General features: G+C 44.5%; 2 protein-coding genes across 3 annotated transcripts in view; one reads left to right on the forward strand and one right to left on the reverse strand.

Moving 5' to 3' along the window:
• Positions 1-9,706, reverse strand: part of PCNX2 (pecanex 2) — a 159,924-nt gene extending 150,218 nt beyond the window's left edge. Inside the window, exons 1-3 of the mRNA XM_080388846.1 lie at positions 9,370-9,706; positions 3,118-3,323; positions 409-523 (exon numbers count right to left, since the gene is read on the reverse strand). Of these exons, the coding sequence (XP_080244972.1) occupies positions 409-523; positions 3,118-3,323; positions 9,370-9,624 (576 nt within the window). The 5' untranslated portion in view covers positions 9,625-9,706. The remainder of the gene's footprint in view (positions 1-408; positions 524-3,117; positions 3,324-9,369) is intronic.
• A 4,517-nt stretch (positions 9,707-14,223) lies between these two features.
• Positions 14,224-25,563, forward strand: part of MAP3K21 (mitogen-activated protein kinase kinase kinase 21) — a 43,456-nt gene continuing 32,116 nt past the window's right edge. For both annotated transcript variants that reach the window (XM_080388864.1, XM_080388865.1), the window contains exon 1: positions 14,224-15,110. In XM_080388864.1, the coding sequence (XP_080244990.1) occupies positions 14,372-15,110 (739 nt within the window). In that variant the 5' untranslated portion in view covers positions 14,224-14,371. The remainder of the gene's footprint in view (positions 15,111-25,563) is intronic.

The raw sequence follows: 25,563 nt of genomic DNA on the forward strand, positions 1-25,563 counted from the left end.
ATAAGCATAAGTCTAGTTATGCAAAACCAAATTATTAATGCTCCAGTAGCAGATCCCTTTCTGTGGCAATGACAGGCTGCTCTGATTGCACTAGCCTCTTCCTTCTTTCAAAGCAGCCACAAAAAACAGTTGCTCTTGGCGAGATTTAAAAAAGCCATTTGGTATCTATAGAGCAGACCGACCCACTCCTTAGAAGTGTAGAATTATGTACACTAGTTTCAGCTTTGCAACCCAAACCTTTAGGACAAGGCTGACTGATAACATCGGTATACCTAGTAGATCCATGGAACTGACCCTTCCTCCCCAGGGCAGACCTGTGCTTCAAGTGATCAGTACCTGGCAATACAAAACCCTGTGTGGTTGGACCGCACAAACAGAAGACACTACTACAGAAAACCACATACTAACCATTTCTGGTGAGTTCTGCAAGTGCAGAGCCTGTACCCTTGAACTGTCATTAATTGTCTGGGTGGAGTCATCTTGGTTGGACTCAGTGTTGACACCATTGTCCCCAGTGTTATTGCTGAAAAGGAAGCAAATGAAAAATAAAGCAATGCTTCTTGCCACAGAGGATCACAGTGAGTTTTGGGAAGCTGAGGAATAATAAACAGAACAGGAAGAAGTAGCACACCACAATGAAATGACAGCAAGTTTTTTCTCTCCAGTGCTGAAGGCAGAGGGCTGAAAAATACTGTAATAACCCCTATTTGTAGCTTCTTCCTCACCAAGACAACTTGCTGAATATAAATAAATAAATAAAAATCCCTCGGTATGAAATGGTACTGGTGTCTTTTCAAGTAGAGCACTGCTATAAGAAATATGACATATCTTCAAACTTCCTATGTGTACGTAACGTCATTTAGCCTGCCTGACACACACACTGATTTACTGGCACAAAAGGATGTTGGGGGCTCCTCATTAGACATAACAGTCAAATGCTGCTCCTTTCACAACTTTTGCTTTTATCTCCTTCTGTACATATTGCTTATCTAACTGCCTGTTTATTTACAAACGTCTCATCAAACAACTGTTTAAAATGCAACACATAATGTGTATTAATATAATCACTAGACTACAAAATAACAGTTGTTCTTTTTGTTTTAGCCAAGGCAAACATACATCCACTATTAATTACACATGCTATAAGCAACTTCTTGATCACTTCCTTTGTAGATGCATCCAACTATCCACCAACTCTTTATGCACCTATTTTCTACTGGCTTTTCCATGGATATAAGCAAGTATTTTCACACAAGGTTTACTAATGAGTGAGAACATGTGTTGGTTTAGCACAACAAAAGTTCAGTTAAAAAAAAAACACAAAAACAACACTATAGTGAAATGACAAAAAGTACGGGTTTGGGCTTGTTTGTTTGTGAGCTTCAGGGGTTTTTCCTCCAAAAGCCTTATTTTTAAAACACTAGAGCTGTATACAAGCTATAAAGTTATTTACCTCAGGATCTCAGTCACTTTTCCATCGATTTTTTTGTAGTTAGCTGGCTTCAAAAACTTGCTCAACGAGCCCATCAGCTACCAGGGCCTGTTTAAAAACTTCTGTCATCCATCTTGTCAAAATACTAAGTTCTTTATTTTCTGATCAAGTCCTAAATAATGGACTGTGGTGCCTAGGACCTCCTACAAGGAACAGTTATGTCATTTAACATGCAAGTTTTAAGTGAATCTACCTCTACTTCTTAGCCAGAACAAAGGCAGAATAATGAAAGTTTGCAGTCATTTCATCAGCCAGTGAACAGGAAGATAATGAGGTTCTGTTTAAATAAGCCAGGCTAGAACAACTGATGAACCTCTTAAATAACTGTATCAGACATCTGTAAACAGGAAGTAGCTTTGTGGGCTGGTGAAAACTAATGAGAAAGAGCCTGAAAGGCATCACCCAACCTAAAATTAAAACCTTGTATGGTCAGTGATACGCATAAGATGCATTTCTCAGAAGAGCCTCAACACGAGCAAACCTTGACACTCCCAGCAATCTCACTGCCAGGAGCATAGCACAGATGTGCATGTGCAAAGGCACAGAAGACCAGTAGGATAGCGGTACACAAATGATCTTGACACTACTTAGCTTGCACAGAGCTAGCAGCAGCTACTGCAAATGCACCGAAAAATACCCAAACTTCTTTTATGCAGAGCTCTCTGTTGAAGCTTGACTGGTAGTCATAACAAACCTACTTGGTTAAAACTTTGTTTGGACATTTTTGTGCAGCCATCACTATTGGATATACCTTATTTCAGCATTTTTCACATCCGTCATAACGCTTGGGAACACTGGAAGCCGCTTGCCAGCTTCATTTGTTGTATGACTTAATCTTGAAAAACCAGCAAGAGAGGTCTCCATTTATTCCAAAAAGTGTACAGTGGAATATTCTACCTATTACATAAATCTGGAAAATGTCAGTACTAGTCTTTATCCCAATACTATTTTTACTTCTAACAGCAGCTCAACCTGGAAGCAGCCTTATTGACTTTGACTGTTTATTTGCAGCAGAGACATAGCACTTGGTTCCTCAGTAGGGAGGCTGTAAATACCTACCAAAAAACCCTGAGAAATACAAGCAGTTCTAGCTTTCCTCATGAATAGGACCATAGAAGCATCATAGGCAGTCACAATAAAACATAAGGGGGAAAAGCAACTTGCACATCTAGGCTGGATTGAGAAGGAGCTTACTACAAACACATAGAGGCAACATGAACTCAGGTTTCAAAACTGTGATATTATAGCATTTTCTTCAGCATCAGGTACATACCACTTCCTTTCCTCTTTCCAGCAGGTAAGCACAGCAGGAAAAGGAAATAGCAAACACTTACAGCTTCCCCAGAAAACTTCTCCCAGGTTTTCTCCAGGACCTTGTAGCACCTCCCAGACTGGTCTCTCCCTGCTGCCTTCATTGTGCCCAGCTACTCCCCTGACCTCTGACTCAGGTGCAGCTCTGCCTGCTCCACCACAAGCATGTTGCAGCCACCAAAAAGAAAAGCACTAGGCAGTTTTTTAAAAGTGTAATTCCTCACACTAACCGTAAGGGGTTTCTGCTATGTAGGACCATGGTGCAAGCTCATCCATTTACAGAACATACCAGCAATGTGCAATGAAAACCTTACCTATGATTTGAGGGCTGAACCGTGTTTCCTTTTGGAACCTCTGTATCTTTACATTGTCTTCCATTTTTTCTTGAGAGCTTTTGTTGAATTACTTCTCCTTTATCAAACATAAGGTGCAGGCGGTAACTGATCACCTTTATTACTGTGAAGAACACTGTCACCGAGCTGCAGTACACAAAAACTGTAACTGCATTTGCTGGAAAAGCCTACAGAAGGAAATAATAAAGACATAATCATAACAGTTTATTTTGAGAAGAAACTACTAAAATCTTTAAAGTAATGTTCAAACTCTTTATTCCTTACTGTCTATTATTTGTACCTCTACTGAGTTTTATAACCACAAGTAATATTTCATCCAGTATACTTGAGTTCTGCTCACAAAAAAGGTCTAAGTATTCCTTCAAATTTAAAACCATTTTACCAGATTTATTCTTCTTTTGATTAGCTGTGGATATTATTTATTTTTTAACAAAATCAGTAAAATCTCCTAGTTGACAAACTTCATAAACCCTCTTCAAATACTGCATTCCCAGGATAATGTAGCTGCAGCCTTTCCTAAACTATGAACTTACAAAAATACAAACACAAAATGAAACATTAGTTATCCACAAACAGGAAACCCCTTCTGAAATATTCTGTCATCTTACCCTGCTTCTCAGTTACAATTTAACAGTAAAATCCTGTAGTTTTATCTCCTTTTTCTAACACTTCACATGTTCCCAAGTATCTTTACCGCTGAAGAATTTTAAATAATTAATCAGGACTAGTCAAAGCAAATGACTAAAATGCATTTGGAGAGGCAGCATCTTTGAGATCTTTTTCTGAAGTTCATAATTGTTAATTTGCAGCTGTTTGTGATGTGTTTGCTGATCTGTGACAAGCACCGTATTTCTTAGTCATTAAAATTAATTACAGTTCAACTATAGTCTGTAAAGTTCTTCCACAGACATAACATACTAACAACATTTTAATATGTAAATACTTCCTTACAGTAAAGGGCAAATCATAGTGATAGACACTTGCAGTTATAATTGAAGGTCCAAACCTTTTACCATTATAGTCATGGAACACCCTTATGTCTTGTCACCCAGTTCCAGTCTCCCAGTGAGTTTAACCTCTTCCCAGTTTTTTTTGTTTTTTTAAACAGAGCATTGTTGTAGCTGCACAATTTGTAGCAGCGAACAAAAAAAAAAAAAAAAAAAATCCCAAACAAACAAACAAAAAAACAGGAAGATTTTGAATGCTCAGGATTTGCTAAAAGCCTACCGAAATTTATTTTTAAGAACGGTCTTTACTTTGGCCCTAAAGCTATCATTTTAAGTATCAGCACTGCAGGTCAAGCCTTTTACATTTGGATATAAAAAATCAGAATTCTTTTCAAATTCATAAATAAATGACATTGACCACACAGGTGAAGGGAGAGGAACACAGCATGCTTGCTTCATCTCTAAAACAAGTCACTGCATTTATCTTGGAGTTGAAATGAACATGTTGAATCATTTCTGTGTTTATTACAAGCCAGTGGGTTGCTATTCTGCTGCTGCTTTTGGCTTAGTGAGACTTCATACCTTCAAGATGTACATGTGAAAATTTTCAGGCAAATCCTTTTTTATGACTATTCTGATTCATACACAAAGAATCTCTTGCACAAAAGTGGAGAAGCTATTTATCATGTAGGTACTACTTACTAATGGTCCCTGACAAGAAAGACAGTACTTTCTACAAGTTGAGGCTTAGTCTGTTAAAAGTACTTTGTAATACCATGTATATATTGACACTAAGCATACCCTTCAGGTTTTTAGCAAATCCGGGCCAGATGCAGGATCAGTTTGCAAGGCCACGCTCCCCGGGTATAAGGTTTGATGGATGAGGCTGAAGAATTTGTGGTTTATGACTAATTTATTTGCAAAATACAAGTTAAAAATAGTTTGGTTTCACAAACAATGATAGCAAATTATCTGTAATGATTTGTTTAATAAAAGATTTGTCCACTTCGCAAGGAATCTCTTCAACTATAAACTAAAGAGCACAGGCTGACCACTTATGAAATAGCAAGTCAGAATGAGTCACTAGAAAAGTGCTCCAGGGGTGATGTTCATAAACCTTAATAAATATTACATGAATAATGTCAAGAGGACACAACAAAAATAGACTTCCACTAGTGCAGTCTATGCGCACAGAGCACGCTACAAGAAAGAATCAAAGGAAGCTCCTAGATTTCTAAGTGGAAAAAGAGGGCCAGTTTTAGCAAGTGCTGAGTGCTGGATGTCCTCATCCCTGCCTTGTGACCAGACCTACCGGAGCTGTGCCCGAGCCTGCCTGTCACCTCCCTGCCCATCTGCCCAAGTTACACAGTGCTTCCCCCTGTATACATGCCATGCATGCTCACAATCCCAAGCCTGCCTATCTATAAGAAGGCCAGTGCATCCTTAATATTCTGAATCTTACGGCAAGCTTAGTACAAGCCAACAGCTTGTTCCCTGCCCACATGAACAGGAATTAAGAGAAAGATAAAGCTGAGAATGGAAAGCAATTGATTTTCTGAATCAGGCTTCTTGTGCGAGGTCATATGACTGTGGTTGGTGTTCCCAGGTACAGACAGGCGAAAGCTATCAAATCTGCTTGAGCTAAGGAGGAATTAAGTTACAGACCACTAAAGAATTATATGACAGATTCACTTTTGATGCACTATAGTTATAATTAGCCTGGTTTCCTATGGAAACAAGGTTTTATAATTACACCATGTGTCTGTGTATTCATCATCTCTCTCCATCCCCTCTGCTGAATAACTTTTTAATTCTTTGGCTACTTTCAACTCACTTTGAGAGAATACACCCCACTGGGACAAGGTCACAGCAGCACCCCTCCTGCATTAACGAGAGGAACCCATGCAGCTCTCTGACCTTCTGAATGCCAGTAAAATGAATGACAGTAAAAGCTTTGATTGTGCTGACATCTTATTAGAAGCTAGAAAACAACCCATCCACAAATACAAATTCATTAGAAAGCAGGTTTCATGACATCCCACAGGTTTCTGTAGAAGCTGCAGCTCTAGCTTTCTTTGCTTTTGCCCAATTAAAAACTCTACCATAATGTACTTTTTGTTTTCCAGTAGCTTCCGTTGTTATACCCTGCACCAGAACAGTGTGGGGTCTCAGGCAGAAATACAGGCTGGTGTGCTGGGGCTTCCACCCGTCCAGAGAATGGCCAAATTCTTCTCCACATGTCTACTAATGTTATTCAACTAGCACAAAGGCAGAGGTGACTAAGGTACATACTTCCTCATATAAAGGTGTGTAACCTCTAAACAAAATACCACACCTTATAAATTGGATTGAATTACTAATGTCAATTAGACCCAGATGTATCCCACCTGATGCATCTAAAGCAAGACAGTGCTGCACCTGGGCCTCACTGTCTTGGGTGCTACAGAACACAAATGAGGAAACCACTAAATAAAACATGCAGCCAGCCACTACCTCAGGGTGGCAGGGGTATGAGTGGGAATTACAATATTAGAGCCAAAGAGAAATATTTTTATGTTAATTTAGGTGAATTAAGAAGAAGGAGTTGTCCATCACACAGTATAAAACATGGGAAAACAGGCAGCAAACAAAAGTCCAGGTGTACATTCAGTTGTAAGTGTGCATCCTACCACACAATAAATACAGTAAGTACAGTGTAGCTTACCTCTCTTTTGTGGAGGTATATCCTTACTTTTACAGAGAGGTTAAGTGTGGCCAAATGGGACAGGAAGCAGTTAACACACTGCAAGTTTTATTACAGTTTACCTCTGAGTAATTTATGTGCCCACACCCTTATACTGCCACATCATACTTCTATCACAGCATAATTTGAAGATCTAATGCGTATGAACTAACAACCCTGTAAGTTCAAGGGCTTCCTATCCAACACAAGGCAGAAGAAACACTCAAGAAGCCACTCTGGGGACTCACCAAAACGTGGATGCACATTCCCTTGTGGCTTGTAAAATAAGCTATAGTACAAGCATTCCCAAGGTTGCGCATCTCTGTGTCACTGGTGTTTCACTGGGGCTGAATTCAGCCCAGTGACTTTGCATAACAATTGCCACTATTTTTGTACACAAAACACCTGGGAACCCTGGACTTCTTGGTGGAATAAGGTAACTTTAATTCTTAACCTATTATGAGAGTTGAAATGGAAAAGTTAGAAGAGATCTCATGAGAATTTTGAAAGTTGATTTTAACACCAGCAATGCTCCAAATAATATCCGATGTATATTTTTAATTGTATATTTACTGTTACACAGGATAAATGAGAAAGAAAAGGAAGACATGGAAATACAGATCTACATTTTCAGAGGTGGAGAAGCTAATAAAGGAACCATTAGTACCAAAGTAAGCTATGCTGACAAAGCTAGAGTGAAATCCTCGATCCACACGACAGACACAACTTGATACTATAAGCTTCCCGACACTACTGTCAGCATGTCTCTGCTGAGCCAGTGTGAAAAAAATCTAAAAACAGCTGGATGAGGTTTGCCATTTCATTCAAATCAAACCATTTCAGAGAGGCTGTCTTTGATAAAAGTCTGATTAAGATATCATCCCAAGCAAAGCAAAATTTTAAGTAGTAGCACTCTGACTTGTTTTGACTTTGCCATTTCAAGAAATGTCACTTAGTGCTTTAGCTGAATCCAAAACTATTGGTGTCAAGTGTAACATAAATATCGCCCCAAACATTACTGAATAAAACTGCCCAGAGAAAACCTCCTGTTAAAAAGCAGGTTCGAGTGTCCGAGTGGCAAGAATGCATGTCTTGCACAAAGTTTACAAACCACAACTACTTATAAGCAAGAAAACAAATACTTAAGGACATCATTACTCTCAAGCAGCCAGCATAATAAATGCATTATTCTTATCAAGGATGAAGCATTCCCATAGCAGTATATAGCTCAATAACACAAGTCCTGCATTTAACCAGATGATTCATCATAAAGTTGGCCAGTCTGCAGAAAAAGCAAGTCCACCTAGATAGGCAAAGATGAAGCCTGAGAGAGAAACAGAGTTCAGTAGATAAGTTAGGTTTTCTCCCCTTCCCGTTAAATAATGTCTTTTTTTACTGTAGCTGTGGTATAAAACCTTTGTATCCAGTGCTATTTTGTGCAACCCTGCATGCCTTCTTCCATGCTATTAGTTCAGAAGTTTCCCACAAGGAAATAAATATTCTTCTAGATGCATGCATCAACTGAAAAAAAAAATTAATCTTTACTTTTTTTTTTCTTTTTAACCACAAAAACCACTTTGACAGTAAATCCTACAATGTAAGACTCTTGGTGCTTTGCATAGGAAACAGGCCTTATCAATCAGTTCATTAACTCCATGTTAAGCCATGCTTATAGGAATCCACTACAGCCCACGCCAAAAAATACAGTATACCAACTGGTTTTTTAAAAATACAAGATTTGCCTTTCACTGGGATTGCAGAGGGATTCATGAATGCTCCTTTGAAAATCAGGCCAATGTCTGACCACGAAAGGTGAAGAGACCTATTCAGAAATTTTACAAAAAAAAAAAAAAAAATCTACAGAACTTAGTTGAGTCACTGTGAGAACCAAAAGGATGGAATCTTTTTCCAGTGGAAGCAATATTCAGTTATAATCACTAAAGAGCACACCAATGAATAGATGTAATGATCCAGCAAACCACGCTTTTAAGCTCTTCTCGCACAGTAGGAAAACACAAAAAAGGAGCAAAAGTTTCAAGTTTTCAAAGACAATAATCTTAAAGTCTGGCAATGAACTCCAGATATTAAAATTATTTATTTGCAACATTTAACTTTCAGCACAAAGAGAGCTGCATGTCACGTGACTCACCAGTGACATTCAGCAAGGCATATTAATGATGTGCTATTTGGATTTTTCCATCTATTTACCCTTCTCAGCAGGTAAGGCTGGAGCAGACTTAGGCTCTACAAGAGCTTTTTTCGAACTAGCGTCCCCACAGCCCTGCAGCACTTGCAGAGGCCGGCGTTGCACCCCTTCCCGAGGCGCCCCACCAGCTGCCTCAGCAGGATTAAGGGGTCCAGCCCCGGACTAACGCACCCGCCGTTAACCTTTAGGGACAAAATCCTTCGGGAAAGACCTATCTTTTAAGACCCCCACCCCCTGCCCTCAGAAGCCAGGTGTCCCCCGTGGCGCTCAGGCCCCCGCCGCCCCCAGGCCGGGCCCGCGCCCCCCGCCCCCCCGCCGCGCCCCGGGCCGGGTCTCACCAGGTGCAGAGCCATGGGCAGCGTCAGCAGGAACAGCCACAGATAGAGGTGGCAGCTGTTGGTGAAGGCGCCCTGCTCCGGGTCGTGGTACCAGCCCCCGGTCAGCGCCGCCCACACGCCCTGCCCCACCAGCCGCGCCGCCGGCGACACCATGGCCGACCCCCGCCGCCACCGCCGCCCCTCAGCCGCCCGCCGCCGCCGCCGCCATGCCGGGCGCCCGCGGATTCTCCCATGGTGCCCCGCGACGCCGAGCATCCCGCCCGCCCCACCCCGAGCGCCGCCGCCGCCGGGAGGCCGCTGCCAACGGGCCGCGCCCCCTCTCCGCCGGACACAGCGACCCGCGCGTCCCCACCGCGGTGCGGGGGCCGCTGCCCCACCGCCGGGCCGGGGGCCGCGCCCGGTTGCCGGTAGCGGGCGGCAGCGCGGAGAGGGCGCAGGGCGGAGAGGGGCCGGGCCGAGCCGCGCCGCGGCGGGCAGGGGGCGGGGGGGCCGTTCTGGCGCGGAAGCGTCCGTCACCGCGGCGTCCCGCCCCGGGCGGATCGAGGTGCCTCCGCAGGTGCAAAAAATGCGCGGCCGACGGGCGGCAGCCGCTCTGGCGGCGGAGCTGCGGGTCGCGTCGGTCGGAGCGGCACAGAGTCATTTAGGTGGGAAAAGCCCTTTGAGCTCATCAGGTCCGGCCGCTACCCCAGCCCTGCCAAGCCCAGCACTAACCCACGGCCCTCAGCACCGCGTCCACGGGGGCTCTAAACACCTCCAGGGATGGCGACGGCACCACCGCCCTGGGCAGCCTGTCCCAACGCTTCACCACCCTTCCCGGGAAGAAATTTTCCCAATGCCCAACCTAAACCTCCCCTGGCGCAAGGTGAGGCCGTTTCCTCTCGTCCTGTCGCTCGTTATCCGGGAGAAGAGACCGACCCCCGCTGCCTACGGCCCCTGTCAGGTGGCTGCGGAGAGCGATCAGGTCCCCCCTGAGCCCCCTCCTCTCCAGGCCAACCCCCCCAGGTCCCTCAGCCGCCCCTCACAAGGCTGGTGCCCCAGCCCCTGCCCCAGCCCCCTGCCCAGCTCTGGACACGCTCCAGCCCCTCCACGTCCCCCTGCAGTGAGGGGCCCAAAGCTGAACACAGGGGTCCAGGGGCGGCCTCACCGGTGCCCAGCGCAGGGGGACGGGCACTGCCCTGGTCCTGCTGGCCACGCTGTGTCTGCTACAAGCCAGGATGCTGTTGGCCGCCTTGGCCACCTGGGCACACTGCTGGCTCCTGTTCAGATGCCCATCAACCAGCACCCCCAGGCCCTTTCCCACCAGGCAGCTTCCCAGCCCCCTGCCCCAGCCTGTAGCGCTGTGTGGGGTTGCTGTGACCCAAGTGCAGGACCCAGCAGTGAGCCTTGTGGAACCTCATACAATTGGCCTCAGCCCATCAGATCCCTCTGCAGGGCCTTCCTGCCCTCAGGCAGATCAACACTCCCACCCAACTCGCTGTCATCTGCAAACTTACTGCTGTCACAACCCCCACCATCTTGTTTCATTGCCAGTTACTCATTTTGCTTGATGCATCATGAGTTTCGGATCTTTTCCCAACTTTAGTGTTGACCTTTTTTTGTCATTTTGAGCTGTATGTTGGGCAGGCAGTTGGGCAAATTCCTTAAAAACCATTTGGTTTCTTTTATGAATGAGTTTAAAGTGAAACACAGTCTGCCTTGCGTTAAAGAATTTCATGGCAGCTGACCTCAAATTAGCAGAGTGAAGAGGTACATCAGGGGCAGGGGAGCCTGGGTGCGGGAAGCAGGGGGAAGTGAAGCTGAATGGGGGATGGAACCAAGTGGAAGCCTTCAGCAGGGGAGGCCAAAGGCAGTGAAGGATGAGACATATGGATAGGGGGCATATCCCTATGGGATACCCCTGAAGGAAGGGGCATCAGGCTAGGCCGTGAACACCAGAGCTGATCATACACAGCACGCACTCCTTCTTACTGTCTACCATCAGAAAATCACTGTGAACTTCAATTGCATGTCTCTCGTCAACACCTTCCAGGGCCTTTTCCACAAGTATAGACTTTTGTTGCAGTTAGTTTTGTGAAGGATGTGTGTACAAAATGGGGGCAGCCAAGCAGCTTGCACATTACTTCACCAAATTTACCCTACTTTCATTGCTCCTGACTGTGGCTACAGCTTCATGGACGAAACATGCTGTTCTCATGTACTCTGCACGGACCTTTTAGACAAAGGTAAAAGAGACCAAAGATGCTATTAAACAACCGTATCTGTGAGCTAATGAACCACATCTCAGCTCGCTTCCTGATGTTGCAGGCAATGTGGCCATGTTGGATGCCTGTGTTGGCTTGATGGGAGGGACAATACAGCAGCAGGAATGAGTAGCAGGGGAGGAACGGCACTGTTCCTTTCAGCAGCACTGGTACCCTTCCAATACCTGTGGATCCACAGCCACAAGGCTCGAGTACTTGCTTGGTGTGTCCTCAGTAAGCAGTGAAGTCTCTTGAGCTCTATGAAGGAGGCACAGTCCCAGCAGCGCCTCGTATGCTACTCCTGTAAACACATCTTACTAAAACTGCTCCCTTGTTGAGTGGAAATTTTTATATTTTTTTACCCTTTGCAGATTCTTTTGGAAGATGACAAAGTTGGTTAACACAAATGTAATGACTGAATCAAGTGTAATAGCCAGCTATGAATAATATTTTTAATGTGTAGTAATCAAAAATGTTAATTTTCAAAAACTATGGAAGTTGTTTTCCACCAGGCGTACTGGCAAATAAAATCAATTACAAGCACAGCTCCAAAAGAGATGAGTAAACAGAGGTGGAAATGGAAAGCTTCTTCAAAACCTCCTCTCTCCTTGAGACTTCTAACTCATGTAGGTTATTATTTGGAAATCCCAGATAACGCAGGCTTCATTGGAGTTGATATAACATTGGGTCTTATTAGGGTGTCTTGTCTGCCCATCGCTCATAGCTTTCAACTCTTCCTTGACTTTGGATAATGTTGACACCAAATGTTTTTTGGTATAATGGTACTCGCAGAAATGAAGGGTTCCTGTAATATCCAGCTCAGGACATGTGTTCCAGAGACACGTAGATGCACAGTGCTGTATCTATAGTTGCAAGAGTGCTGAAATGCTACCACTTTTTTCTCAAGAGATGCCAATGACAGACCAAGCCGAAAGCTATGCCCTGTATGCCACTCTTCTCAGCGGCAACTCCACTAGATGGTGCCACCAGAAAAGCTACAGCTGCGTTAGTGTCCTCTGTAACTTTATTTCCATTATTAGAACTCCTTATACCAAAATCCTAGAGCACTAGGTGCTCAAGAAACACAGCACAAAGAATAACTCAGGTGTAGTAATTTCCAACGGACAGTAGTACTTCAGAGAACAAATTCTGGAGTAATAGCTCTAAATAAATGTTTAAACTTTTCACTGTACTGCAACCAATACCTCCTCTGACCCAAAACATTCCACACTTAATTAGCTCCTGCAGATTCTTTTAGATAACAGATAAAGTTCAAGGTGGAATTTGTGTGGCAGAATGCTTGTATTACAACATGCTTCATGGCTTTTATAATAAGGCAAATATGCAGATAAGGAAAAGGCTTGTAATTATCTCTCTGAATAGCTTCAAGGCAATCTTATATTAAAGGAGATGGGAAAAGAGTCGATAAGACATGCAGGTTTTGCATTCTTTCTTTTTGGTTAACATGGTTCAGTAAGTCCCTTTCTGCGTAATTTTATTTTTGCCGCGTGTGTACAACTATAAACACAGTTTAGACAGCGGGATAAACATGAATTTCTGATTTCTGGGTACCGTAATTATTTTTTTTTGTAATTACTGCCTTTATGTTGGAACCTTAGCCCTGCAATATCCAGCCGCAAACTCTGTGTTTGTGTAGGGATGCACAGCGCTCCAGCGGTGGGGGTTTGTGCGAGGAGAAGCATTCATTGTGCCAAGCTATTCTACGTGGCAGCGCGGTGCGACACCTTCCCCAGGCCTTTCCCACCCACCCAGGGCCTGGGCTGGCAGCGGCCTTGTCCAGAACCACAGCTCCCGCCGCACACAGCCATCAGCTCCGAGGATGGCAACACATGTGCTCTGAACCGCAGCGCTGGCAGCCCACACGCTCCCCTCCATCTGCTGTGGTTTAGGAAGCGATACCATTTTTCCACCTAAAACCAGAAAAGTCTTGATCCAGAAGTAGCACGGGCGCAGCAGTTGCTGATTTCCAGGCAACCCCCTAAGGCAGGGGTTGTGCCACTGCGCCAGGCGGAGCCGGGAGCCCCTCGGCCCGTGCGCAGGCGGGTGGAAGAGGAAACACGAGCCGCGGAAGCTCGATTTCCTCAGGAACTGCCCGGGTTTTATTCCGGGGAAGTCCTCAGCGCGGACATCCACGGAGAGGGGGAGCTGCCGGCGGAGGCGCGAACCCCCGGCCTGCCCCGCCGCCCCCGGGGATACAGCGGGCCGGGGCGGGCGGACCGCGCCGAGACACCGCTTCGCCGGGGCCCACGGGCTCCGCCCGGTGCCGCACTGGGCCCCCCCGTTCGCCGCGGTGCCGTTACGCCGCCCCTGCCCGGACGGGACCGTTGACGACCACCTCAGCCGCGCGCCCCGCCCCCTCCCCGCGGCGGCCGGAGCCTGCCAGTCTGCGCGCGTGGGCGGGCGCGCGCGGGCACCTACCTGCCCGCCCGCTCCCCCGCCCCCAGCCCTCGGCCCCACGTGACGGCCGGCGGCCAATCCCCGGGGGCAGAGCGCGGAGGCGGGAGGGAGGCCGCGGGGCGCCGCCGCTCCCCTTCCCCGCCTTCCCCGCGCGCGCTTGCGCCCTACCTGCCGGAGACCCGCGGCGGCGGCGGCGACCGGGCCGGGCGGCCCCGCCCCTGCCCCAGGCCCCGCCCCTGCCCCTCCCGCGGCTCCCGCTCGGCGGCGGCGGCAGGTGAGGATGCGGCTGGGCGGGCGCCCCCGCGTCGGCGGCGCTGGCGGCCGCCGGGGCTGAGGTCGCTGCCATGGCTCTGCCGGGCGCCGGGGCGGCGGCCGCCGGCGGGGGTTCGTGCCCGCTGTGGACGGCGCTGTACGACTACGAGGCGAGCGGCGAGGACGAGCTGAGCCTGCGGCGGGGGGACGTGGTGGAGGTGCTGTCGCAGGACGCGGCCGTGTCCGGCGACGACGGCTGGTGGGCGGGGAAGATCCGCCACCGTCTCGGCATCTTCCCCGCCAACTACGTGACCCGGCAGCCCCGCGGCGGGGTGGCGGCGGCGAGCGGCGGCGGCGGGCGGGGGGACCCCGCGGGAAGCCTGACGGAGATCGACTTCCAGCACCTGGAGCTGCAGGAGATCATCGGCGTGGGAGGCTTCGGGAAGGTGTACCGGGCCACCTGGCGGGGCCGCGAGGTGGCCGTGAAGGCGGCGCGCCAGGACCCCGACGAGGACATCACGGCCACGGCGGAGAGCGTGCGGCAGGAGGCCAAGCTGTTCTCCATGCTGAGGCACCCCAACATCATCGCCCTGCACGGGGTCTGCCTGCGGGAGCCCAACCTCTGCCTCGTCATGGAGTTCGCCCGCGGCGGCTCCCTCAACCGGGCCCTGGCCGCCGCCGCCGCCCCCGGGGCCGGGGCCGCCCGCGGGGGCCGCCGCATCCCGCCGCACATCCTGGTGAACTGGGCGGTGCAGATCGCCCGCGGCATGCTCTACCTGCACGACCAGGCCATCGTCCCCATCCTGCACCGGGACCTCAAGTCGAGCAACAGTGAGTCCCGGCCGGGGCGGGGGTGGGGGGATGCCGGGGTGAGGAGGGGCCCTCGCACCGCCGCGGACGGCCGAGGGGACGGCGAGGGGCTCCCCGGGCCACGGCGGCGGCGCCCGCCTCAGGCTGCCCGGCGAGCGGGGCCGTGTGGGCCCGCCGTGGCGGCGCGGGGGCGGCTCGCTCGGCGAACGGGCGGCCGGGCCGCGGCCGGGCACGGGCCGGGAGCCTGGCTTCACCGGGCGGCGGGTGTCGCAACATGGGCGGCTCGGGCAGCCCGTGCCAGCAGCTGGGGCTGGCGGCGGGGTGGTTGCCTGGCGGCGGGCTGGCAGCGGAAGGGCGGGGGAAGAGAGCTCACCTGCGGCGCAGGCAGAGCCCCGTCCCGGCAGCTCCCTTGAAGCGGGACAGAACCCCGTGCGCGACCACAGTGCACATCCAGAAGACTTCTCTTACTGCGCTGTGCGGCCCTAGCTTTTGAAGGTTACAGCAAACCCAGCGCCTTGGAAAGGAAAGGCTTAATAAGGTTTCGCCGCTGAACGATCATACGTATTTCTGTTTTTCGTTGTGTGTGTTTAGCGTTGCTGAAATTCACCCGCTTGGCAAACACCAAGACAGAAAAGACGGTGGCTTAAAACCAGTAGAAACTCTTGTGCACTTGCCAGATTTGCTTTCAGCCGTTGGCACAGACAAAGGCACCTGAAAAGACGAGGTTGCTGTTCAGTTCATGCTGAATGGATCCTTGGTCCGTCTGTCAGTACGAGAGCATCTAGGATTTTGGCAGTTGTGGTGTTGGAAGGCTGTCTTACTAGAGCAGATGTTTATGACTTGCTGTTATAGTTGTGTTTTGAATTGGTGACCCAAAAGGGGAAATCTGTATGCTTCCGTAAATGTCTAAAGCCATTTTAACTCGCTTTCCTTTTTGTTCTGAATGTGCCAAATGTGCAGCAACATGTTACTTCCCTCCCACCCCCGTTAGGAGTCCTTAAATAGTCCAGTAGAAATAAAAAAGCTTCATTCAAGTTTGAAGCACTTTGTTTTAAAAGCCCTTTGCAGCGTGTCTTGAAGGTCATCATGCATGGGTTGTTAAGACAAGGCTCAGTCATGGGACTGTTCCTGAGAATACTTTCACTATTTGATAAAGAAAGGACCTAGCTCAGCTACCTTTGTGGTTCTGTCTGTAGCACAAGACAATAAACTCTTGGAACATACCTTTCAGGTCATGGCCAACATCTTAATTTCTAGCAAGTTGTCTGTAGGCAGCTTGTGCCCTCCTAGTCAGCTGCTGTGTTCACTGAGTTGCTGTACCTTAAGTATTAAGTGGCTTTCCTTAGACAAAAGTGGGTTGCTGCATTTTAGCCTCCTAGGGTGACAATGGCAAAGTCCATATCTGAAATGAATTCATAACCCTGTGGTTTAGCGTAGCACCTAGAGCTGAGTCAGTTACTGCTGTGAACTGATTACCGTTATCACCTCTGTGTATGTGGATAATGGCAGAGCATTTTAAAAAAACATGCTTTGGTTATAACTTTGGTATATGTACCTGTTTTGCTGCTTTCATTACTGCTGTTGCACATGTGCTTAATTAGCTACTTAGTTTTCTCACCCAGATTTTGTAGTGAAGTTTGAATACAGTATCGAATATGATAAATAAAATTATGTCTCTTGATCAGCCAGCTGAATGACAACATTGGAAGACAGTGGTATGCTAGTGGTGCAATATACTATTGTACACTATTGTAATTAAGTTCAACATGGAATTTAAAATGACTGCCAATCGTGACAGTATCCCCTGTTCTATTAACCCATCCGTTCATCAGAAGTTTCACTTTATACTTTTACTGTAGTCTTTTCCAGTCTCACACAGTGGGAGTGGAAACCTGCCAGGGTTGACCGATGGACTTGTTTGGTGTGGCTAGTAACAGTTCAGCAGTGGCTATAGCTGCAGGCAGGGATCCAGCGGCATGCGTTCCTCGGCTGCTCGCTGCTGCTTTTCATAGACTGCTGGTGGTAGTGGTTCAGTTCTCTCCATTAAGCAGTTCTAGGTAGTATACAAATGTTTGAGTTTTGTGCTAGCTCAGTTATTTTCATTAAGAAGGAGTTTTTTTTCCTTGTCCAACAAATTAGAAAAATGACTGTCCTTAACATGGTGTAGTAAGGAAAGCTACTCGAGCTACTTCCTTAGCAAACAGGCAGGAACTAATTTTTCCAGTCAGGGAAAGGGAGCCCCTTCCACCAGTGTATTTGATCCAGAAAGGATATATGTCTGGGCTTGTGGTTGGCAGGCAATAGGCAAAGCCAGCATCTCAAAGACAAGGGTGTTATTTCTCTCCAAGTAGTTTTATGGAATTGGAATCTGTAGGACAGCGTCTCTGGTGTGGTTTCACTGGTGCCAAATTGACGTGACGGGGGAGAAGGTGCCACAAACAGAAGAGCCATGAGAGCCGCAGCAGGGTTTTAATAACAACAATGACCATCTAAGTTTGTATGCACAAGTTTCCTTGGGCTCCTTTTTTGGGAGGTGGGAAAAGGTTTTTGTTTCTGCCAAAGCAAAAAAAAAAAAAAAAGGGAAACAAATAGATATGCAAATGTTTCCTATGTTGGGAAGAAAAACTAACAAGCTTGAGGGCTGAACAAGGAAGTAAGGAGCAACTCTTGAGTTATGTTGGTAGCAGCTTCTTCAATTCTGTAGAATTGTAAAATAAACTTACTATTTAAAGGTTATTCAGAAACAGACAAAGGTGTAAAGAACACTTTTAGCTTTGGGTATGTGTGATAAAATGAAACATAGTATCCATGGCCTCTAATGTTGATTTGCAAACTGTGGGTGCTTTATAAAATCTTGTGCAAGTGGCATGGTGAGAAGTTTCTCTGAAAAAGAACATGGTCTATTTTGAGAATAACGTCCTCATAAGCAGTTCTTATGTTTTTTTATGTTCATAGATATACTTTATAGATTAAGAAGATCACCTCCTAATCCTTAATTTTAGGTTAACTTTACCTATCTAAAGCCTGGAGAAAAAAATTGAAAGAAAGTTTTTCAAACCATCGTGGATAGTCAAGGAGTTTTGAGTTAAACGATATTTTGACTGAAAGGCAGGGGTCTTAAAAATTGCAAAAATACTTGAACATTCTTAACTGTCTCCTGGGTTCAAACTTAAACTTGGTTAAGTGTGTCAGTTGATTACGATAAAGTTATGTTTTTCTGAAAATAAAAGACAAGCATTCATCTGCAAGACTGGGCGCTAATACTTACATGTCTTTTTAGCACATCTCAGCTGTTTTGCTGACTCTTTGAAAGGGTAACTTTTTTTTTCTCTGGTGGAGTCAAAATGCTTTTTTGTGAGCAAGGGCACTCACCCGATTAGTTATGAGACCAGTGGTTTTTTAAGGGCTTGGTGCAGCTTCTCCTGATTCTTTTTAGTATTCTGAAGAAGGCTAGTAATATGTTTGGGTAGAGTATGCAAGGTTTTTATTTTCTGAAGTCTAGTGTAGAGAAAGCAGAGGTTTGCAATTCTGGGATTGATTTCAGACTGTGCACTTAACAGTCACATTTCAGACTTTTACCTTAAAAAATAAGCACTTTATCTCTAGTGCAGCAGCTTTGTGTACTTGTAGGAGAAGTTACAAAAAGTTCAGAGTATCTTGCTTATGGCATAGGCCCATCCATGAATGCAAAGTAAAGCACAAAGCTGATTCTGTGCAGATTATGTGTACTAACACAATACTGATAAAGTGGTTTGTTGTAGATGGATATGTGAGTAGGGTTCACTTTGCTATGGCTTTCACCCGCTCTTCTGGCATCCCGGGATCCTTTGCAGCTGTCTGAAGTGTCTTGAGTTTATATTGCTTTTTGAAATGATTAAGGACAGCTTGAGTTTCAAGGATTGTTGAATTTGGACGTGACAGTGCTAATGAGAGCAATACTTGAAATCTGAAGGAATCAAACATACAAGTGACCAGTAAAACTGCAAGAGGACCATCCATTTAAGGTGACATTCTTCAAACTAGTCTCATGAAAAGCAGTCAGAAAATAGAAATCATTTGGTTTTAAAACCTAAAAAGGAGGTGTGATGTGGTTTGACAGAACTGTTGAATCAGTTGCTTTTGGTGTGGGATGGTGTCCTGGAGTTTGAGAAAGGCAAGAACAAATTGTCTTTGGTTCTTTGCTTTTACAGGTTATTTGTAGCAGGGTTGCTCAAGTTATGCCATTAAACACCTTTAAAATTAAATGGAGATATTTTCAAGAACTTATAAAAACTACTTCCTTTCTAACTTCTCCACCTAGCAACTTATGCTAGCTGGCTGGAGAGAGGAAGAAAAAGAAACTAGAGTTAAGCCTATCTGCCGTCTTCTGAACTTTATTCTGAAATCACTAGGGTGCATAATTTGTCTCTTGACTGTGTTTTAAACAGGGAAGACTTGCTCAGAATCATCTAATGTACAGTTACCAAGAAAATTCAAAATTAAATTTTATTAGAATGGTCTTTAGTAGTTTTGAGGAAGAAGAGAGATGGCTTTTCAGCAGATTTGAGCTTCAATCTAACTTTCTTTGGAAAGTTCCAAGAGGCCTCGTAGTGGCAGTGGATCTTGGAGTTGTTTCTGTCAATAACACTGTGCCAGTTACTGCTCGCCTATCATGTTGTAACAAAACTAAAAAAACTGATTTTCTGCAGGTATGTATTTTGCGCCTTTTGCACCTCCCTCTCGTCCTCGTGACATTCTCATTCACAGAACTTCTACTCTCCTGTTTCCTTCCACATCCTCAGTGTCTCTGATGGGCTAAGCCTGGCTGTCCCAGGGTGTGCACCTCCAGTACCGGGTGGCTCCTGCACCTCCTATAGCAGGCTGCGTGTGCTGTAATTGGTTTGAAACTGCTTGTATTGCCTAGCTAACTGTTAAGCTCCTACTGGCTGGTATCTGTGAGGTCTGGAGGGGAATGAACATTTTTTTTCTGGAGGACTAACTGGAGTTCCTCTTCCATAAGGAAACTGACCTTCATAAAACCCATAGGAGCCACATCTCTGAGAAAGTGGTATCGCTTTGACTAACGTCAGATAGATAAGATAGTGGGGCCAGAAGTTATTTACCAGTTTAAAATTCTTATGCTGTAGTTTTCCATGCTGTGCTTGTATAGGAAGTCACAGTCATTAAGTGCTTTGCACTATTCTTAATTATTTGAATTGCGTAAAGCTAGAAATTGTTCCAGGTACACCTGCTTCCTGTCTCATCTCTGAGTGGCAGCAGCCCTGCCTTGTGCTTTGCTGTAAAGATAGTACTGCTGCATTACAATATAAGAACTGGTCATACATCCTGAAGCATCTGGAAGTGTATAGCAGGAAAGAGCTCTAGTTTTAATAACCTTGTCCATTTTGTATTCTTAAAAAAACCCAAACACCAACAAACCCCCTCAAACCACCAAAAAACCAAAATCAAGCCACCCTTATGCAAACTGTGGCAGGATTGCAGAATTTCATCAATTTGGGAAACAGCATCCCATGATAACAGAAGGCTGTGGTCTGTTAAAAGTTAGCACGTCACTGAATTCTAGTAAGTTTTTCTTTTGAATATAGTTATGTCATATGAAAGTGGTCCATTTTGCTTCATAAAACATTACTTCCAGTAATTTTGTTTCATTATTTGATGTGTGCTCACACTGTGTAGACAGGGATTTTATTTTTTAGAGACCCTGAAGGCTAGCTGGCTTCTGTGGGAGCAGCAAATGCTTAGCAGCCTTGAGCTATGGTGTATCTTCTTCCAGCTCATCAAAGGAAATGTTGTATGTTACGCCCATTTTATATTCAGTTGATATATTTACTTGCTGTATATAAATATGTTGTATATTTTGTGTTCAGAAAGATGCTGGGATTCAAGAAAGAACAGTTTTGAGTAACTGCTGTGATTGTCTTGATCTGCAGTAGAAATTACTAGCACTACAATGTCATAGAGGCTGATTTCCAGTTGAAGGCTATGTTTCAGCATTTAAAATTAGTATTTAGGAACTTAATGATTTTTATACAGTATCTGTCAAATAAAATTTTGTGAACTACTGCTCTGTAGCACAATATTTATTTGTACGGTCTGTAAGCTTCCAGAGGAGGAGTAACATCCAGCAGTTATGTTACTTGTAGTTGAAGACTTAACCGCAATAGCCATTTATTTCACCTTGATCTGTTATCTTCGAAACTTGCTACCGCTTGGTGGTTTTCTGTATCTCAAGTCTGGACATTAACAGGTGGAAAAAAATGCTCATTAATTTAGAACAAATTCCCTCAAAGTAAACAAGGTGCAGGTATATTTATATATAGTCCTTAATGCTGGAAACGAGACTCTAGGCTGTAACACTAGCTAAATGTCACATAATTAAAACACCTATATAAATAACGCCATTTATAATTCATTTTTAATGCAGACTTTCACTTAATGTTTCTCCAGCTATGCTCATCTGACAACTGTAGAGTTGTGCTGTATTTGGTCTTGAGGCTGTTTGCATCTTTAACAGGTAGTATTATTAATTCAAGAGTAATGATACTTTGATCTTTTTCTGGATCTTACTTGGTTCTTCATGTCTTTATCTTCTCCTTGTCTTTCCTCTCTCTCATTGTAAGACACCTAGTGATCGGTTTACAGCTGCTGGAAGGTTTTTTCTCTTTTCCTGCTCCATGTTGGACGCTCTCCTTAGCAGATTTCTGCAAGAGGCTGCTGACCTCTTGATGCCCAACATGGGGAGTCATGTTCTAGTCTGTATGTCACATTTGCTGACTGTATATTTTGAAAAAAAAAAAGAGTTCTGTATTGGGGTAACATTATAAATTGAAGTCTAGGACTTTGGATTAGAGTCTTTGCCATATTTGGATACTGAAGAAGAATTCAAGCATTACTTGGCTTGGTGGTTTTGTGTTTGGTTTTTGGTTTGTTTTTTTTTAAAGCTGGTATCTAAGGCTGTGGTCACATACTTGCCTCTGAAAACTGCAGCGAGTGAGCAACGTGTTTCCGTAGAAGTCAATGGAAAAACAGCAGCTAAACACCTCCCATTAGTTGTAAAAATACTTACAGAGTTTTGTTCGTTCCCCTACACAGTGAGAAATAAGTTTAGCTGCTGAACATAACACTTGTGAAATGAGATATTGTACTTAAATAAACAGATTGCAGAATGGAGTTGGGATTTGGGCATTGATAGTGTAAGCCTAGCATTAGGAAATATTGAAATATAACTGAGTTTTCAGTTACAGATTATTCTCCCCCACCCCGCCCCTTGGGACTGCAAGCACAATGCATGCCTTTGGACCCTCTTAACAAAAAATATTATTCTATTAGAGTGTTGTGTTCTGCAACCTCAAAAGAATAGAGAAGTTATACATCATTGAACTGTATTTGGATGTTGAATGCTATCTTGTGGTTTCTTTGACCTTAGAAGAGAATGGCTTTTTGTTTGCAATCTGTAAGCTTCCTTATCACTGAGCATAAACTTTTTTCTAAGCATGCTTCAGTGTTTCAAGTTCTGAAATGTAATGGCCTTGTACAATGCATGCTTGCAAGGAGGGTTTGCAGCATGGGTGACTTTTGTCCTTGAATTTTATTTCTGATGATTTCTTAAAATGTGAAACAGTGAAAGTCATCTCAGTGACATTCAGTAATAATGCCTCTAAAAAGTGCGGCAATTTTTTTTGTTATTGGAGCTTTGGGCTTGCTGGTTGTGGTTGGTTTGTTTGTTTGTTTTTATTAGAGGCAAAACTATGGCATTAAAGTCAACAAAAATATAGACAATATGTATAGATAGAAATAGATAAAATATATTAAATACCGAATGACTTGGCTGTCTATAGTAGCAGAACCGAAATAACAGCTGGTATCATAAATGTGCTTTCCTGGATTGACACTATAAAAATAATTTCACCATTTTTATCTTACTTGACCATGTTACTGAGAGCTTACCTCAGGTCAGTAACTGAAAGTAAGAGGATGTTTAAATTTTGTATCTTAGTCATGGGTTATATATGGTAAGGTGGAGAAGTTACTTACTTGTATAGTGTCACCACAGAAGTATTCTTCCTTCTTGGAGCTTCCTGCCAAGTTTAACTTTTTTTTTTTTTTTTTTTTTGGGGGGGGGGGTCATAGCTCCAGTTAAATCAGTCCTAGACATGCCAGTGTTGGCTGTATAATCATGCTTTGTTCTCTTCAGAATGACTAAAATCTGTGTTTTGGCAGGTGTGCTATTAACTTGGAGCTGATAAGTTGGCCCTCCCTCTCAAAAATGCAGGAGTAACTGCTTCATTGCTGTGGTTCATTATGGGGCAAATTAAACCTTGGAACTGGTTATATTTTAGCTCTAAATGTTGGGGCACTTTTGTGGTTTTCTTTTCCACTAGGATGAAATGCCACTGTTCTTCCTGAAACTAATTGCATTTGTTTCCTCATGTGTTATGCAAAAAATGGTACTTTTTAACTCATTACTGAATGTTATGCTAATTATTGAGTCAAAAGAGCAGGTTTTCCCTTCCATTTTCTCCTCCCAAGTGAAAGGTAGTGCTGCCAGTTTTGCAGAGCTCCCATTTCAAAGTAGGTGTTTTGCCTGTGCTATTAAAGATGATGAGAATTCTTGGAAAAGCATGGTCCTAGGGGTGCTGTTCCTCAGCCACTGAAGAAACTGCAAGGATGGAAAGCAGGAATCCTTCTATCTCACAGAATACGTTTTGATTATTTATTTATTTATTTTCCACCAGTTTTGTGTTTAAAAAAGTGGGCTCAAAAATTCTGGGTTTCTTTCTGCGTTGTTTTGAAGCAGGTTGTTTGGCAAAATTTTTTTAAAGGAATAAAACTCTCTCAAAGAAACTGACAACCTAAGTCAGAATAGTTTATGGACTGTAACCTATTAAAATTCCTCATAGAAAAGATGTTAAAGGAGTTTCATGTTAACTGATGAAGTTCTAAGGGAACTCAATGACTGAAGTTGACTAAGCATCTACAAGCAGAGTTTGTTTGGATTCGTAGTGGTAGGCATCTTAAAAGGGACGGAGAAATTTTTTTTTTTTCTTCAGTTTATTCAACTGGTTCTTTTCAATAGTGAATTTCATCAAAGATTATTTTATGATGGAAAAAAGTAGTAAAGCTGGATTCAATTGTTACGTGTCTGATTAAAACTAGATGTAAAAGGGGTTAGATCTATTAATTCTGAAACGTTGCTCGACTTCTCACTTAGTACAGCAGGTGATGTGCAGCTTGATGTAGCAGCTAGCTGTGGGAGGAGGCTTCACCCATCTCCAGGCACAGGTTCTCCCCCCTCCCACGTGTCAGCAGAATCTGCTCCTCTGTCTGCATGGCCAGTAGGTCTGGGTTAAATCAGCAGAGGGATCCAGCAGAAAACTATTCTAAGCTGTTTTATTTGCAGGCTTAGTTTTCTGCTGAGCTGTCTGGCTAGTTCAGTCTCCCAAGACTACCTAGTTGCTGGACTCAGGGCAGGGGAAAAAAAAGAACCTGTGAGGATGAGGGGCTATAACTGGGGAGGAGATTAAGATAAGTATTTTAGTGACAGCAGGCTCTTAAAGTCTTGGCTGTGACATCAGCCTACACCCTTATACTTCAGTTAGTAAGTCACATTTAAAGGTAGAATGTGTTTTTACTATTTATGTATCTATATTTATATTCAGCTTTTGTAAATTTGAATTTTGAAGTGACATTTTTTGTGCATTAAATGCTCTAATTTCAACACATCCAATACCCCTTGATATAGACCACAAGCTAAAGCAACAACGAAGTATGTAACTGCTGAGTGTAATACGTTATGATCAGAAAAAGTATGCCAGGTATGTAAATACTTGTGCATATTCAGAAGCTGTGTATTCTCCTGATTAGCTTGAAATATCAAATTGCATCGTCATGTTCTAATTACTTCAAAAAAACCCAACAAACAAAAAACCCTATAAATTCAAAACAAATTTGAATGGAATATTCTTGTTTGTCTAAATTAAATCTCGAAAAAGCGATTTGAATAATGATAGGTAAATTAACTTGTTAAGTCTGAAGGAAGGTAATGGCTGTCAGCTCTTGCCCCTGGATGCTGTTTTTGAGATTATAAATGTCAGCTGCACTGCCCTGCTGAATTCTGTATGTTACATGGCATATATGTATTTACTTTGTTTTGAAGGGAATGACAAGATCTTGCATATGGGGTCAGGGAGGCGATTAAGGTGTTTCCTGAATGTTTCTGTTGAAGGAAACTGTACCTGGTGCATTATATTTTGGCTGTGACTCCTTTTGCAGCTTGAATGTAATAGCTTTAGGGTTTTTATGAATAAGTTCCTAAAAAAAAAAATTAAAAATCACTGTTTCCTAACAACTGTGGTGCTCTCTAAGGAATGGATACGCAACCACTTTATTCTGCAGAGTTTGAAACCAGAAGAGTATCTTAGTCAGGAATGACTGTTTCACCGCCTGTTATTGCTTGTTCTATGCATGTCTTTCT

This window comes from Falco punctatus (assembly GCF_963210335.1).
Source record: "Falco punctatus genome assembly, chromosome: 5".
Taxonomy (NCBI): Eukaryota; Metazoa; Chordata; class Aves; order Falconiformes; family Falconidae; genus Falco; species Falco punctatus.